Source organism: Trichomonas vaginalis, chromosome V (assembly GCF_026262505.1).
Source record: "Trichomonas vaginalis G3 chromosome V, whole genome shotgun sequence".
In the NCBI taxonomy this organism is placed as follows: domain Eukaryota; phylum Parabasalia; order Trichomonadida; family Trichomonadidae; genus Trichomonas; species Trichomonas vaginalis.
This window is the reverse complement of record NC_067207.1, coordinates 9,835,851-9,851,322: the sequence shown is the minus strand read 5'-3', so window position 1 is coordinate 9,851,322 and position 15,472 is coordinate 9,835,851. Positions and strand designations below refer to the sequence as shown.

The 15,472-nt window shown below is 33.7% G+C and overlaps 11 protein-coding genes and 3 pseudogenes across 14 annotated transcripts, besides 1 other annotated feature; 10 read left to right on the top strand and 4 right to left on the bottom strand.

Annotated features, from left to right (window-relative positions):
* Positions 1 to 1,690: 1,690 nt before the first annotated feature.
* Positions 1,691 to 2,053, top strand: TVAGG3_0308920 (uncharacterized protein; the record flags this gene model as incomplete). Its single annotated transcript, XM_051229769.1, has 1 exon — positions 1,691 to 2,053. The coding sequence occupies one exon, from the start codon at positions 1,691 to 1,693 to the stop codon at positions 2,051 to 2,053; it is 363 nt and encodes a 120-aa protein (XP_051099499.1).
* Positions 2,054 to 2,071: 18 nt separating this feature from the next.
* On the top strand, positions 2,072 to 2,314 carry TVAGG3_0308910 (serine threonine-protein phosphatase family; the record flags this gene model as incomplete). Its single annotated transcript, XM_051229768.1, has 1 exon — positions 2,072 to 2,314. The coding sequence occupies one exon, from the start codon at positions 2,072 to 2,074 to the stop codon at positions 2,312 to 2,314; it is 243 nt and encodes an 80-aa protein (XP_051099498.1).
* A 4-nt stretch (positions 2,315 to 2,318) lies between these two features.
* On the bottom strand, positions 2,319 to 2,906 carry TVAGG3_0308900 (uncharacterized protein; the record flags this gene model as incomplete). The annotated part of the gene is made up of 1 exon (XM_051229767.1): positions 2,319 to 2,906. One exon carries the CDS (start codon positions 2,904 to 2,906, stop codon positions 2,319 to 2,321), a length of 588 nt encoding a protein of 195 aa, XP_051099497.1.
* Positions 2,907 to 3,185: 279 nt separating this feature from the next.
* TVAGG3_0308890 (phage tail repeat-like family) lies at positions 3,186 to 3,631 on the top strand (the record flags this gene model as incomplete). Its single annotated transcript, XM_051229766.1, has 1 exon — positions 3,186 to 3,631. A coding segment is annotated over one exon (446 nt), but the record flags the coding sequence as incomplete, so codon positions are not given.
* Positions 3,632 to 3,692: 61 nt separating this feature from the next.
* Positions 3,693 to 15,472: part of a mobile genetic element that runs on past the window's edge.
* Positions 3,843 to 4,727, top strand: TVAGG3_0308880 (phage tail repeat-like family; the record flags this gene model as incomplete). The annotated part of the gene is made up of 1 exon (XM_051229765.1): positions 3,843 to 4,727. One exon carries the CDS (start codon positions 3,843 to 3,845, stop codon positions 4,725 to 4,727), a length of 885 nt encoding a protein of 294 aa, XP_051099495.1.
* TVAGG3_0308870 lies at positions 4,831 to 5,684 on the bottom strand (annotated as a pseudogene). The gene has a single exon. A coding segment is annotated over exon 1 (854 nt).
* Positions 5,702 to 6,102, top strand: TVAGG3_0308860 (annotated as a pseudogene). Its single transcript has one exon. A coding segment is annotated over exon 1 (401 nt).
* TVAGG3_0308850 (phage tail repeat-like family) lies at positions 6,294 to 6,878 on the top strand (the record flags this gene model as incomplete). The annotated part of the gene is made up of 1 exon (XM_051229764.1): positions 6,294 to 6,878. One exon carries the CDS (start codon positions 6,294 to 6,296, stop codon positions 6,876 to 6,878), a length of 585 nt encoding a protein of 194 aa, XP_051099494.1.
* TVAGG3_0308840 lies at positions 8,007 to 8,381 on the bottom strand (annotated as a pseudogene). The gene has a single exon. A coding segment is annotated over exon 1 (375 nt).
* On the top strand, positions 8,651 to 9,001 carry TVAGG3_0308830 (uncharacterized protein; the record flags this gene model as incomplete). Its single annotated transcript, XM_051229763.1, has 1 exon — positions 8,651 to 9,001. One exon carries the CDS (start codon positions 8,651 to 8,653, stop codon positions 8,999 to 9,001), a length of 351 nt encoding a protein of 116 aa, XP_051099493.1.
* Positions 10,045 to 10,629, top strand: TVAGG3_0308820 (organellar and viral DNA polymerase type B; the record flags this gene model as incomplete). Its single annotated transcript, XM_051229762.1, has 1 exon — positions 10,045 to 10,629. A coding segment is annotated over one exon (585 nt), but the record flags the coding sequence as incomplete, so codon positions are not given.
* On the top strand, positions 11,800 to 12,104 carry TVAGG3_0308810 (organellar and viral DNA polymerase type B; the record flags this gene model as incomplete). Its single annotated transcript, XM_051229761.1, has 1 exon — positions 11,800 to 12,104. A coding segment is annotated over one exon (305 nt), but the record flags the coding sequence as incomplete, so codon positions are not given.
* On the top strand, positions 12,178 to 12,735 carry TVAGG3_0308800 (organellar and viral DNA polymerase type B; the record flags this gene model as incomplete). The annotated part of the gene is made up of 1 exon (XM_051229760.1): positions 12,178 to 12,735. One exon carries the CDS (start codon positions 12,178 to 12,180, stop codon positions 12,733 to 12,735), a length of 558 nt encoding a protein of 185 aa, XP_051099490.1.
* Positions 13,855 to 14,544, bottom strand: TVAGG3_0308790 (protein of unknown function, DUF4106 family; the record flags this gene model as incomplete). Its single annotated transcript, XM_051229759.1, has 1 exon — positions 13,855 to 14,544. A coding segment is annotated over one exon (690 nt), but the record flags the coding sequence as incomplete, so codon positions are not given.

Sequence of the window (15,472 nt, the reverse complement as noted above, 5' to 3'; positions counted from 1 at the left end):
AAATGTTAACACTCAGTCCATTTGAATATGAAAAATAAAATTGACTTTGATTAAATGTTTTTATTTATCATGCAATTCTTCTTGCGACCAAAGATTTGAATAAAATTTCAAAAAATAGATAGCTTAAAAAATAATATACGGTAGTGTTTACTAATAGATGAATAGTATATAAATTCTATTAAAATGGATTTGATCCAAAAAAATATATAAAATTTGATCATAAATAAAATTGTTTTAAATTACTTCTTCATTTCAATTATAACAATTATTTTTGGTTTTATATTTTTTTGGATCAAATCCATTTTAATAGAATTTATATACTATTCATCTATTAGTAAACACTACCGTATATTATTTTTTAAGCTATCTTATTTTTTGAAATTTTATTCAAATCTTTGGTCGCAAGAAGAATTGCATGATAAATAAAAACATTTAATCAAAGTCAATTTTATTTTTCATATTAAAAAAAAAAGGTAGTGGGGCTTCCAGGCACTTCGTGCCCTCTAGCCCCGAAGATGTTTAGTATAAATGAAGTTTTTATTCGGAAAATTGTTAGTCTTCTGGTGTGAATTCGGAGGACTCTTCTTCTTCCTCCATTGCTTCTGGGAAGAAGCCTTCTTCTGGGTCGAAAACATTATATAATGTTTCACTTTTCACAAATTATATATGTTTTCATGCTTTGTCACTTTTCTGTCACTTTTCGGGTAAAAACATTTTTATTATTATATATAAATGAATTTTACAAAACCTCCGTTACCGTTCTTTGGAAATAAGAGTAAATGTAAAGATATTATATTGAGAGAACTTAAGAAACTACCGAATGGTCTAACATTTGTAGATTTGTTCGGTGGAAGTTTCTATATATCCCATTTATGTCATACAATATTCCCAGACTCAAAGATTATATGCAATGACTTCGACAACTATATGGACCGTCTCAAACATATTCCAGACACAAACAATATATTGAAAGAGTTAAAAGAAAAGATACCTATAGGTAAGATGGAACGTATACCATTAGATAACAAAAATATTGTGAGAGAGGTTTTGAAAAAAGCAGAATATATAGACTGGGATAGTATATCTGCTAGACTATTATATAGTGGTTCTATAAGAGTTCATGACATTGAAACACTTATGTCAAAAGTTTTATATCTTAACTATACAAATGTTTTCAAAGAGGACATAGAAAAATATATTGAGGGTATAGAGTTTGTGAGATGTTATTGGACAGAGTTGTATGAAAAATATAAAGACAAGGAAAATGTTTTCTTTATAGTGGACCCGCCGTTCTATAACACATGGGATTTTCAATACCAAGTAGACTGGACTTTGAGAGACTCTTTAGAAACTTTAGACGTTTTACATAACTGTCCATGCTTTTACTTTACATCCGATAAAAGTGGTTTGGAAACCGTTATGAGATGGTTAGAGGACATACATGACTATGAGTTTATATATGACAAGATAGAATATGAGAGAGGTCCTATAAACCGGAGAAAGTGTCATAACAAAGAAATTTTATTAGTAAGTAAATGTGGTTTGAAATAGGACTACTTGTTTTAGGTTTTTTCCATTGTGTCATTTATTTATTTGACGTGGCAGAAAGATATAGAGAATATGAAGATGAACCAATGCCTGCAAATGTTCAGTATATGTACTCGTAAGAGATATTTTTATCTAATATTAAATGGACGCACAGAACTTAGCGAATGCACAGCAACCTGGACAACCAAACCCAGAGAATATTCCAAATGAAGTTAGAATACAAACTGCAATGGCAAACTATGGTCAAGTGCCAACAGATGTACAAATGCAAACTGCCATGTCAAATGACGCTGCGTTAGGTTTGCCACCATGGTATGCAAATATGAGATGGAAAGAGTTTTATACAAACCCTGAAGTGGGATATAAACAACTTTATGCAGATGACGCGAACACAGGAGTTGACCCAGAATATGTTTTCTACCAGAGGAGAAACAGAATGTATGAGCTCCAGTTAAAGAATGCTATGGAACTCAACAGGAAACGTAAGAGACTAGGCGGACATTAGATTTTTACATATAGTAAAATGGGTTTCTTCAGTAAGATAGGAAACTTCTTTCGAAATGTTGGAAGAGGTATATGGAATGGAATAAAATCTGTCGGAAGAGGAGTATGGAACGGTGTCAAAAATATTGGTAAAAGAGTAGGTCAGTTCGTTGGTATTATACCTAAAGACCCTGAACCAGAAGAGCAAGCTCCTGTTATACAACAGCCTGAACCTGCACCACAGTCTAGTTGGCAACCAAATCCAACACCTCAACCGTATTAAAAAATTATATTTTTACCGTTCGATAGTAGTTGTATATGAAACTAAGTTCTAAGTAAAACGCATGGTATAATGGAATTATTCTTTTTCTTCCATCTGTAGTAAACCATACTTGAAAGTCTGAAATACTTCCACTTGGTGGTTCGTATAACTTTGTAGGTTTTTCGTAAAAGTCATTTGCCAAGCATAAGAAAGAGTTTTGGGCGCCAGAAAATGAAGCATGAACAATAATAGCAGCTGGGTCGAAAACATTTTCATATGTTCCATTAGGGTTTTCGACTTCATAAAAGTCTGGGTGTACTGGATATGCTGCAGGCTGATTTAACATCCTCAAAAATCTATACCATGCCAAGTTGTTATATTTTGTAGAAATATAAACGTTTTCTCCAAGGTCTTCTATTCTATTGATTTTAACAGTTGCATTTTTCCTGTCATAAATAATATCGAGATGGTATTCTCCTTCGTCAATGTTATACTGTTTTGCATATTCGATATAGATATCGTTTATTTTTTCTTGAAAAGCTTGAAGAGTTGTTTCTAAGTTTACAAGCAAACTAACTTGTAAAAGTTTTCCCTGTTCAAATTTCTCATACATACGTTTTTCTTTGTTATAGTATCGAACTTCAAAACCGACCGTAAATGGGAAACCATGTATGGCTTCTGAAATGAACTTCATTCTACGAAAGCCAATAGCTTTTGTGACAGATGGGTCTCTTAACCATCTTAATGGGTAGTCAAAACGATAGCCTTCATGCTTTACGGTCTCTGTCTCAAACTTTTGACCGACATTAGTAAAAAGTTCATCTAATGGTTTAGTTGTAGCAACTCTTGAATTTTCTTTTTCTATTGAAAGCATATTTTATCTAGAATAAAAATGTCGAAAGATATTGCTTCCATGAGAGAAATACAACACAACCGACAACTCATTATGCAAGCTCTAAATAAGAACACAACAAACTTTTCAAACTATTCTAAGATATCTGAGTCATTGAAAGAAGGAAACTTAAAACTGACATTAAACCCAATGACAGATGAGTTTCTATTTCAAGACAAGAAGAACCATACTGTCTGTATAAATCCAACAAAAGGAACTTTAAACGAGAAACCTATAAATGAACTTCTTTTGAAAGCAGATGTTGACAACAAAGCTGACAAAGAATATGTAGACGATGCAATAGCAAAAGAAGAAGAAAGAGCTAACAATGCTTATGCAACAAAAGAACATACTCATCCTGAACTAGCAGACAAAACATATGTTGACAATAAAATGTCAAGTGAAGTGACAAGAGCTGAAAACGAATATTCTAAAAAGACTCATACACATTCTATATCTGAAATAACAGACTTACAAGAAACCTTAAACAGTAAAAGTGCCGTTGGACATACACATACCATTGCAAATATTACAAACTTACAAGAAACCTTAAACAGTAAAAGTGACGTTGGACATACACATTCTATATCTGAAATAACAGACTTAAACGTTAGCCTTGAAAAGAAAGCGGATAAGGGACTTATGGCTAGTGAATTAATGAAGAAGGCAGATAAGGAATATGTGGATGAAAAAGATAATGAAATTATAGAAAGGGCTGAATGGTATCATGAATGGACATCGAAGATTTTAAAAACTAAAGCTGATACAGGATGGGTTTCAGGATGTTTAGACCTTAAAGCAGATAAAACTTATGTTAACGATGAGTTAGAGAAGAAAGCAAATAAGACTCATACACATACAAGTTTTACAACTGTTGCTATAGAAAGTATTGAAGGAACGGTTGAAGAAACTGGTGGGGATGCATTATATTGTAAACCTCCTAACTTTCCACAAGGTTTAACATCGGATGACGACATAACGACGATGAGAAACATTAGATGTAAAGATGTTTATGTCATGAAGGATGAACATAATATTAAATTCACTGCTCAAGATTTATATGACAAGAAAGCAGACAAAAAAGAGCTTCAAACATTAAAGACAGAAATGCTTCAAACATTATATCCTATAGGCTCTATTTATACGTCAATGAACTCTACCAGACCAGAAGTAGTACTTGGTTTTGGAACTTGGACTCAAATAGTCGACAGGTTTTTGTATTGTGCAAACTCTTCAAAGGAAACAGGTGGAAGTAAAACGATTTCAGGTGAAAATTTACCTGCACACAGTCACTACATAGATTTAAGTACATCTCAAGCAGGTTGGCATAAGCATAGATATTGGGATTGGTCAGCAATGATAAAAGGTAAAGGATATGATGTTAAAGACAACGTTAAGTTTGCTATAAATTGTTACTGGAGTAACACTGAGGGAGGAGGAAACCATACACATCACGTTTCAGGATATACGCAAACAACGGGACAAAGTAAAGAATACATGCCACCTTACATGACAGTTTACGCATGGTATAGAAATGCTTAGTCGTCATTTTCAACTTCTTTAGCATATTCGTCAGGAGTTGTCTTATATTTGTTAGGAACTGTCTTTGAAAGTATACCACCTTGAACTTTGACAAGTTTGAAACGAGGTCTGACAATAGTAGTTTTATCTTCTGCTTGCAGTCTGTACATTTTGCCATGTTTGCCTAAAACTTCATAATATTCTCTTGTATACTTTCTTCTATTTTTACGAACACGAATGTGAGTACCTGTCGGGTTCCCATTGTTGTCATAGTCAATAGTATTTTCATATGGGTCGCGTTTAGGTATTTCTATTTTTACTTTGTCACCTTTCTGAAGTTTGAAGCCCGGCATTCTTTCTTGTTTGTCTCTTTTGACTAAATTATTAAATATATAGTCTTTCTCTAAGTCAGGGTTGTTTTTCATTTCTTCGGGGGAGTGGTTTCCCAAACCTTTTTGTTTACGGCTGTTGTAAATATTTAAAACTTGTCTCATCTTTGCCATGGAGAAGTGTCTATATTTGTCGTCATATGACATTTCATTTGCTTCACCACCTTGTGGTTGGTTTAAGTCTCTTAACATTTTTATACAACCGTCAATGACACCAAGAGCAGAATGGTTTTGGTCGACAATGAAATATTGGTTTACATTTTTTGAACGCAGATAGTTTTTTACATCATCTGATTTGAAAGAACTTTCACAGTCAGATGTCAGTTTTGTTGGATGGTATTTGTCAACGAATATTGTCAAAGCAGTTTTCACATCTAAAATATTTTTGGACCATAATGGTATGGCTTCACAGTATCTTGTGTTTTTGACCGACAAATATTAACCAGTATGGTGGTCCATCTTCTCTATACCTCGGAATGTTTTCCAAGATATCCATAAACCAAGCATTTGGTGTTGAACTAAAGATTTTTATCATGAGTGCTTTCTTTGTTGCTTTAGAAACATAGGGGTCCTTGTTTGGATTCGTCATTTTTTATCCTATAAGAAATGGGTTTATTTGGCGCATTAGCAGGAGTTGCATCCAGATTTTTGCCCGCAGTGGGAACAATAGCCAGAGGTGTATTTGGAGTTGGAAGGAAGATTTTGAGTACATTAGGTATACTTAAAGAGAAAGCACAACCTATTATACAAACTGTACAGAAAGGTTGGGATGTAGCACGAGATGCAACAAATCTTATTCCAAATCCTGAAACAAGAGGAAAAGTTCAAGGATGGATGGACAATGTAGGAAGACAAGCAGGAAACTATTATAACAAAGCAAATGACTACTATAACCAAGCAGGACACTATATGGACCAAGGTGAAAGATTCTTAACAGAGGATATAACCATGCACAACAGTGGGTAAACAATAACCAACCTCAACCGCCTCAAACTTGGGGAATGTAAAGTTTTTTACTGAGATGAAATGAACAATACAGCATTGAGACAAATGGGTTCAAGATGGATTTGTCGGCTTCCAGCAGTTACACCACGTGTTTGTCAAGTTCTTCCTATACCTCAGGAAGTTTTAGACCGACTTAAAAAACAACAACAACCAGTTGAAAACAAACCAAACTAAAATTTTTTACTGAGATGAAATGACCGAAGAAGTTGAAACGGTAGATTTGACACCACAAACAAAAAGTTCAGAACCATTGTCAAAACCTGTCAAAGAACTTACAGATGAAGAGAAAAATTCAATAATAGAAAGTGCCAGGTCTGGAAATACAAACCCTAACTACAAAGTCACTTTTCATAAAAATGGAACGGCAAGTATCTCAAAAAAGAACCAGACTCTCACAAATAAAATATTGAAGTCTGAAGGAGCTTTCGAGACAACAGATGGAAAAGTTTACTTCACTGACCAACAGTTCATTATAGAACATCTCATTGACTTAGAGTCGAAATATTCTAAACTTTACAACAAACACAAAAAGTTGAAAGGAAAACAAAAACAAATGGCATATGATATTTATGAAGATGTTGACGACACAACTGTTCCTGCAAGTGAAGTAAAGTCAGAGAAACCGAAAAGTGACGAAAAACCGATAGAAGAAGAAAAACCAAAAACTGAAGATAAACCAAAACCAAAGTTTAGTTTGGAAACTAAACCAAGTCAACCTTCATTAGCTGGTATGGGTTGGCGTCAAAGACTTATGGCAGCAGGCGGTTATGTTAAGTAAAGAAAAAAATATTTTTTTATTTTTATAAAAATGCCCCCATATAGAATGGATAGAAAATCTGCTAGAATAAAAGCAGAGTTGGGAAACTTGTTTGTTAGATGAGAAATATGAAATGGCATACAATTTTAAAACAATATATTTTTACATATATTAAATGCTTCAGGCTGAAAAACAAAGAACAAAAGTAGCAGATACAAAACCGTTAGACTATATCTTTACAAATGCTGGTAGGACTATTTCAGATGAAGAAATTTCATCCCGAACATACAGGTTTGACTATCCAATTCGTTGGCTTCAAAGTCCTTCAGATGCAAAGGCAATAGGATTTAGAAGAGTTTTGTTTTCAAATAGAACTAACGCATTTATGTTCGCAGTATATTTTCATGGGCAGTATAAAGGTTCTGATGGTCTAATAGACAAATTTGACGAAATGAGAATCTTTACAGTTCGTTCAGACGAAAGTCTTGAGAAAACTCTAAATGACTTTCAAACTCAAATGAACAAATATTATTGGGAATTTCAAAAAAAATACGACTCTTTACTAAATGGAACATACTATCTGAAACTAGAATATGACAAGATGAACTCCACCGTTTCATTTCAAAAGATTGAAATTAACCCTCCAAGAGATACAGAGTTTTATATTGGAAAGTAGACAAACGTTCTTGGGCACAATTTCTTCGGTTACTAAACCAGAACGAACCATTACCACCAGATGGTCCATTTAAATTTATACTTCCACCAGCAGATTTGACAGTTTATAGAAACGTGTTTGACCCTCAAAATGTTATGTGTCATGCAAGTTTCAGTTCAAGCAACAATAGTTTTCTATGTATTGGTAAGGACTTTTATGACTTTGCTTCTAAATTCTACGAACCACCTAGTAACAGTTTCTCTGACTTTCAAGTTTGGTTCACAACAAATGGTGTGCAACATATTATTCCATTGTACTATGACTTTTATCTCGAATTGTCTTTCATATATAACTACGGAAAAGTGCTGAAAAAGTATTGAATGTGAAGATATTAGAAAATAACATTTTTTCTAACATCGTAGAAAACTCATGAAAACAATTTATTTTTGACACTTTCACAAAAAACATAAAAAAGTGCAGTTAAACGTTAAGGTTTACTGAACTGGTTGGATGTCGCCTTCACAGGTTATGTAGAATGGTTGACCCGAGAAGTGAAGGAGAGACTGAATTGCCAATTTCATATGGGGTAGGGGGTTCTCCTTGTTTGGAAGTTGTATCCAAGGACGTTTGTTTAGGAACTTAACAAGAGCTTCTTTCTTTGCTTGCTTTATGTCGTCGAAAGGAGTGTTTTCTGGTATTTGAATTGGAATTCCAGTCGAAGTCTCGAGATTCAAGGCAGCCCTTCCAGAAATAGTGGTGAACTTGACCTTGGGCTTCATGACCTTGCGCAAGTAGTCTTTTACGCAGTCGTTTATTTAAATTAGGTAAACTGCCTCGTCAAATCCTTCTGGCATTCCGAGTCCTTCCATCCGACAGAAAAAGTTTTTCCTTCCGACAGAAAAAGTTTTTCCTTCCGACAGAAAAAGTTTTTCCTTCCGACAGAAAAAGTTTTTCCTTCCGACAGAAAAAGTTTTTCCAGTTTTCCGTCCGTAAACCATTCAAATTTTCGAAAATTGAGAACTTTTTGGTCGAACTTCAGAAAAAGTTTTTCCTTCCAACAGAAAAAGTTTTTCCTTCCGACAGAAAAAGTTTTTCCTTCCAACAGGAAAAGTTCTTCCTTCTGACAGGACACAAACGAATGTCCCACGTCCCACCAACCCAGTCCATTCCCAAACCAGAGGAACCTAAAGAACCACAACAGTCTCCTCAGCAACCTCAGTTCCAGCAAGTACCTCCACCAAATTTCTACCAATTTCCACTTCAAGGTTACTACCCACCACAAGGCTTCCCGAACTACCCTCCTCTGCCTATGCCTTACTTCCCCAACCCTTGGATGTTCCAGCAAGCTCCACCCCAGCAATTCCAATCTCAATCCAAATCGAAGAGAGACCAAGAGTTCGAAGAAGGTCTGAACCGTTTACGCAAAGAGTATGCTACAGCTCCAATTGAGAGAAAGTTGTTCCCGGACCAAAAATATAATTTAGGGTAGAAGGTTAGATCTAACCTGTTTTCTAACCTGTTTTCTACCCTCTTGAATTTTCATGACTTCTTCGTAAATGTTTTGTCATGACTTCTTCGTAAATGTTTTGTCAAGACTTCTTCGTAAATGTTTTGTCAAGACTTCTTCGTAAATGTTTTGTCAAGACTTCTTCGTAATGAGTGTAAAGGACCCAAAAATATAATTTAGGGTAGAAGGTTAGATCTAACCTGTTTTCTAACCTGTTTTCTACCCTCTTGAATTTTCATGAATTTCCTTAAGATAGAAAAAATAAAGTTAGTTTTATTTTGTATTTTTTTGTATGTAAGATATGATTTCAGGGATTTTTTTGACGAAGTGTCAACCTTCACTTCGTCAAAAAATAACAGTTATCTAATGAAAAAGTGTCATTTTTTTGTATTTTTTTGTATGTAAGATATGATTTCAGGGATTTTTTTGACGAAGTGTCAACCTTCACTTCGTCAAAAAATAACAGTTATCTAATGAAAAAGTGTCATTTTTTGTATTTGACGAGAATGTCGGGTAAATGTTTTGTCATGATTTCATCGTAAATGTTTTGTCAAGACTTCTTCGTATATGTTTTGTCATGATTTCATCGTACATGTTTTGTCAAGACTTCTTCATCGTAATGAGCGTAAATGTTTTGTGAAGAATATAGCAACAGTCTGAATTCCGGCGGTTGCTTTTTATACAAAATTCATGCAGGAAATTCTTGAGTTTTGGTTGAAAGAATACGGTGGAGCCAAAAGTGGCTCGACCTCAAACAAGCATTTTATGAGCTTACTAAGGGTGTTATGAATGAATTCAAATGTATTTACATACATCCTGACCTCGTTCATTTTGTTGCTGAATTCAGCAAAAATAATGTTTAGGGTAGAAGGTTAGATCTAACCTGTTTTCTAACCTGTTTTCTACCCTCTTGAATTTGTCATGAGTTTCCTTAAGATAGAAAAAATAAAGTTAGTTTTATTTTTATTTATTTTTTTATTTTGTATGTAAGAACATATATGACAAACATTGAGTTTGAAACAGTTAAAAAGATAGACAATGACACCAAATTGGTTAGAATAGGTGATTTAAACGTAAGATACTCAAAGAAATACAACAAATATTCTTTGTCAGACATTTTATCTCCATCTGGAAAGAGACCGAAGGACTGGGTTAAAATTGCTTCTACTCAGAAAATTTTGACAAGAAATCCTGAGCTTTTAATATCGGTAAGATTCTATGGAACTACAGCATATCTTATAGACAAAAGTCTTATACCAATAGTTTTGTTATGGTTAGACCCAGTTGTTGGATATAACTTCATAACATATGGTTCATTCGATACGGAACGTTGCAGTGAAGGCTTACTTTACATCGTTCAGAAACCGAAGGACTTCAACACAAAAAGATATAAGATAGGAAGAACATATAATATAACTCTAAGATATGACTCTACAGTCAATAGAGTCAAGGTTGTGTTCGTTAATGATATGAGAGCTGCAGAAACAGAACTGCTTGAAGTTTTTGAGAAAATGTATGGTGCTCCCATAAAAGGTAAAGAAACGTTTGAAGTAGATGAGATAGATAAAGCTATAAAATTATTTGACGAAGTTGCTGAAAAATACATGTAAAGCGTTTATTTTTGGTCTTTTGTGAAAGTCAGAAAATAAAGTTAGTGTCATTTTTTTCATTTTTTTGTATAAAAGATATGATTTCAGGGATTTTTTTGACGAAGTGTCAATGTTCACTTCGTCAAAAAATAACAGTTATCTAATGAAAAAGTGTCATTTTATTTTTTTATTTTGTATGTAAGATATGATTTCAGGGATTTTTTTGACGAAGTGTCAATGTTCACTTCGTCAAAAAATAACAGTTATCTAATGAAAAAGTGTCATTTTTTTGTATTTGACGAGAATGTCGGGTAAATGTTTTGTCATGATTTCATCGTAAATGTTTTGTCAAGACTTCTTCGTATATGTTTTGTCATGACTTCATCGTACATGTTTTGTCAAGACTTCTTCATCGTAATGAGCGTAAATGTTTTGTGAAGAATATAGCAACAGTCTGAATTCCGACGGTTGCTTTTTATACAAAATTCATGCAGGAAATTCTTGAGTTTTGGTTGAAAGAATACGGTGGAGCCAAAAGTGGCTCGACCTCAAAACAAGCATTTTATGAGCTTACTAAGGGTGTTATGAATGAATTCAAATGTATTTACATACATCCTGACCTCGTTCATTTTGTTGCTGAATTCAGCAAAAATAATGTTTAGGGTAGAAGGTTAGATCTAACCTGTTTTCTCACCTGTTTTCTACCCTCTTGAATTTTCATGACTTCTTCATCGTAATGAGCGTAAATGTTTTGTCAAAACTTCATCGTAAATGTTTTGTCAAACATGAACGTACATGCTTTGTCAAGACTTCTTCATCGTAATGAGCGTAAATGTTTTGTCAAGACTTCTTCGTAAATGTTTTGTCAAACATGAACGTAAATGTTTTGTCAAGACTTCATCGTAAATGTTTTGTCAAAACTTCTTCGTAAATGTTTTGTCAAAACTTCATCGTAATGAACGTACATGTTTTGTCAAGACTTCTTCGTAAATGTTTTGTCAAACATGAACGTAAATGTTTTGTCAAGACTTCTTCGTAATGAGTGTAAAGGACCCAAAAATATAATTTAGGTGAAGAAGTGAGATCTCACCTGTTTTTTCACCTCTTGAATTTTCATGAATTTTCCCGAAATAAAAAATAAAGTTAGTTTTATTTTTTTTTATTTTTTTATTTTGTATAAAAAAAATAAAAATGTCAACAATCGGCACAACAACAATTCAAACAACAGCACCAAACTCGTTAGTCATGAATCCTACGTCAATGTTAGTAGAGATGAAAAGCTTCATTCCTTCTTCATATACTTTTGAAACAGAAATCCAGAAGATAAAGCAAGAACTTTTAACATGTAATTTAGACTTTAGTGCGAAAGATGAAACAAATGAACAGTATCTTTATGAAATGCAGGACCTCATCGACCATTTACCCAAACTACCTGAAATCCAACAACAAAAACTCACTATTCCTGAATTCGATGAAATAGAAGTGAAACCAACTGACTCAGTAGAAATAAAGAAGTTCATACGAAAGGTAAACTATGAGTTTCTAGGATTTCATTGCAACCATAAGGTTATGGACAAAGATTGCGACATGGTATATAAGAATGTTTCTGACATATATAAATCTGAAGAATTTAAGACCTACGACAACTTTGTTTCGTTAGTTGCTGAATGTGTATGGCAGATAAGAGATGAAGATAGAAGAAGTAAAGTATGGAACAAACAAATAAGACCCGCTATGTTTGAGATGAAGAGAGCAATTGACGCTTTAGTTGTTTTAGCAGGTAAGGTTTCAGAATATAACGCAAAAATGAACCCGCAATGTTCTAAATGTAAAGCAGCAATGAGGAAATATAACTACTCCGTCAAAGAGATAGAACGTATGAGAAACGACTATGCAGACTTAAAGAAAGAAGCAGAAAAACCAGCAGAAGATAAAATGGACATGTTAGAATTTCTGAACAAAAACTATCCAACTGCTGACGATTTCCTTCTATCTGATGTCAAGAAGAAATATAAAGAAACCTTCGGCATAGTTAAAACATTCGATGTACTAAAAGAAGAAATAGAAGCTACGAAACTGTTTAGAGTCTCACGAATTCATAACGTTTACCATGTAAAACGCTTATAAAATAACTGGGGTAGAAAAGAGGGTAGAAAGGAGGTTAGATCTAACCTTCTACCCTAAAATATATTTTTGCTGAATTCAGCAACAAAATTCTGAGTAAAATAATTTTTAGGGCTTGTGTCAAACCGTTGAGTTTTCACAAAATTTAAAAAATAACGTTTACCATGTAAAACGCTTATAAAATAACTGGGGTAGAAAAGAGGGTAGAAAGGAGGTTAGATCTAACCTTCTACCCTAAACATTATTTTTGTCTGATTTACGCTCATTACGATGAAGAAGTCTTGACAAAACATATACGTTCATGTTTGACAAAACATTTACGAAGAAGTCTTGACAAAACATATACGTTCATGTTTGACAAAACATATACGTTCATGTTTGACAAAACATATACGTTCATGTTTGACAAAACATTTACGAAGAAGTCTTGACAAAACATTTACGAAGAAGTCTTGACAAAACATTTACGAAGAAGTCTTGACAAAACATATACGTTTAGTTTCGATGAAATCATGACAAAGAATGTACGATGAAGAAGTCTTGACAAAACATATACGTTCATGTTTGACAAAACATTTACGAAGAAGTCTTGACAAAACATATACGTTTAGTTTCGATGAAATCATGAAAATTCATGAGGTGAGAAAAGAGGTGAGAAAACAGGTGAGATCTAACCTTCTACCCTAAACATTATTTTTGCTGAATTCAGCACAAAAATCTGAGTAAAATGGCATAAGATTGCTTCCCTCGGAAAACCGAGAGAAGAGATTCCGTACGAAAACAGTGAAGAACAGCGAGTAAGTAAAAAAACTTAGTCGCCAAAACTCTATGAAAATCGTGAAGCACAGCGAGTAGGTAAGAAACCTTAGTCGCCAAAACTCTATGAAAACAGTGAAGAACAGCGAGTACGTAAAAAAACTTAGTCGCCAAAACTCTATGAAAACAGTGAAGAACAGCGAGTAGGTAAGAAACCTTAGTCGCCAAAACTCTATGAAAACAGTGAAGAACAGCGAGACCGACTTTTATCTGGGTCGCCTAAAACTCATGAAAACAGTGAAAAATAACAGAGTATTTTGACAACTTCAAACAAGTAGGGTAAATGAACACTTAGATTTTTCAAGCTTGACTTTTTACAATTTGAACTTTGTTTGCGTAGATATGAATTCTGAAAGAAGTATGAGGGTCTTGTATGACTTTGTACTTCTCCCATAGTTCATGTCTGTCAAACTTACCTGCCATGGACTCTTTCATAAGTTCCATGAAATCGTCTTCGGACAATCCGGGGAAAAGTATAATGTCAGTAAGTATTCTTTTAACATCCTTACTTAAACTCTTTGCTGTCTGTACACAAATGACAACTGAGATGTTAAAGTGTCTGAGCTTCTTAAGAATTCGACACATGTCTTGTTCTCTGTTCTTTAACAAAGGATGAGAAGCAAAGTCATCTAAGATAAGAAGACATCTATGAGGGTAAGTCTTCCAATCGTAAGATTGCAATTTCTTCGAAATGTATTCTATCTCTTTCTGTTTGTTTCTGAAGTGTTTCTTCTCTAATATTCTCTGCATTTCCTCATTAGGGTCTTTAAACTTAGAATTTATATACTCATTTATAGCATTATACTTCAAAACTCTTCTTTGGTACTTCTTTATCCAATCTAACAACTCAGAGTCTTTTATACATACTAACTTAGACTTCTTTATAATATCTTTGAACGAATTGACGGTTTGGTCAAATTGACCAGAAGTACTACAAATGACAACTAACTCATAGAATGGGTTCTTCTCATCTAGTTCTTGTTGTTGTGCAGCCATTTTAAGATAAGTGAAAGTCTTACCGACCCAGGTGGTGCAATTAGACCTGTTATACCATTCTGAGCAAATAAGAACTTGTCATGTATGGGTTTTATCTGAGCATTTTCTAACTTCCTCTTGTTCTTGTTTAAAACATTCTCAAATTTCTTGTCAATGTCAGCAAACTTTTTTTCTAACATATTTTTAGAAAAATTAAAATTTTTATCTTTTAGAAAATGTCTAGCGATTTCGCTATCTATATTCGAGACAAGCTTTTCGACAGCAAAACATCTGTCGACCATAAAATCTTACATAGTGTAAACAAGAAAGGTGAATTTGTTCTAAAGTTCTGTTTCTGGGAATATGACAAAACCATAAAACATTAAGCAGAGCAGTCTTAAAATTTGTCAATGACAGACTTGTTGACAGAGATGACGCCGATTGGAAAGATGAAGTCCAACAAAAGTTCTTAGAATGCAAAGAAGACACATGCGCTGTTCTTGAAGATGAAATAGAAAACAGAATAGAAGAGCTATTAAAGGACAAAGAACTTTTACATAAATATAGTTGCGCCAAATTTGACATAACTCCACCAGAAAAGAAGAAGAAAGAAAAGAAAGAGAAAAAAAGAAGAAGAAAGAAAGAACCTGAACCAGTTCCAGAGAAAAAGAAATTTGACATGTAAAAATAAAATTTTATTTTAGAACATTTCTGGGTCAATGTCAATGTTCTCTTCCTCTTTAGGAGTAAACACTGGCTTAGACTCTAAAATCTTTTTACCCAATTTACCTTGAACTTCTACAACTTTTAGACTCATAATATTCATAGTCGTCTGCTTTCTTTGGTTCATAAGGTATAACAAGTTTGTATGCTTTGCCTTCTTTAAGGTTTGAAAACCTTCTGTCAAAACTTTCTTTGACTGCTAACAAACCTTCTATGTCTAAGTCTT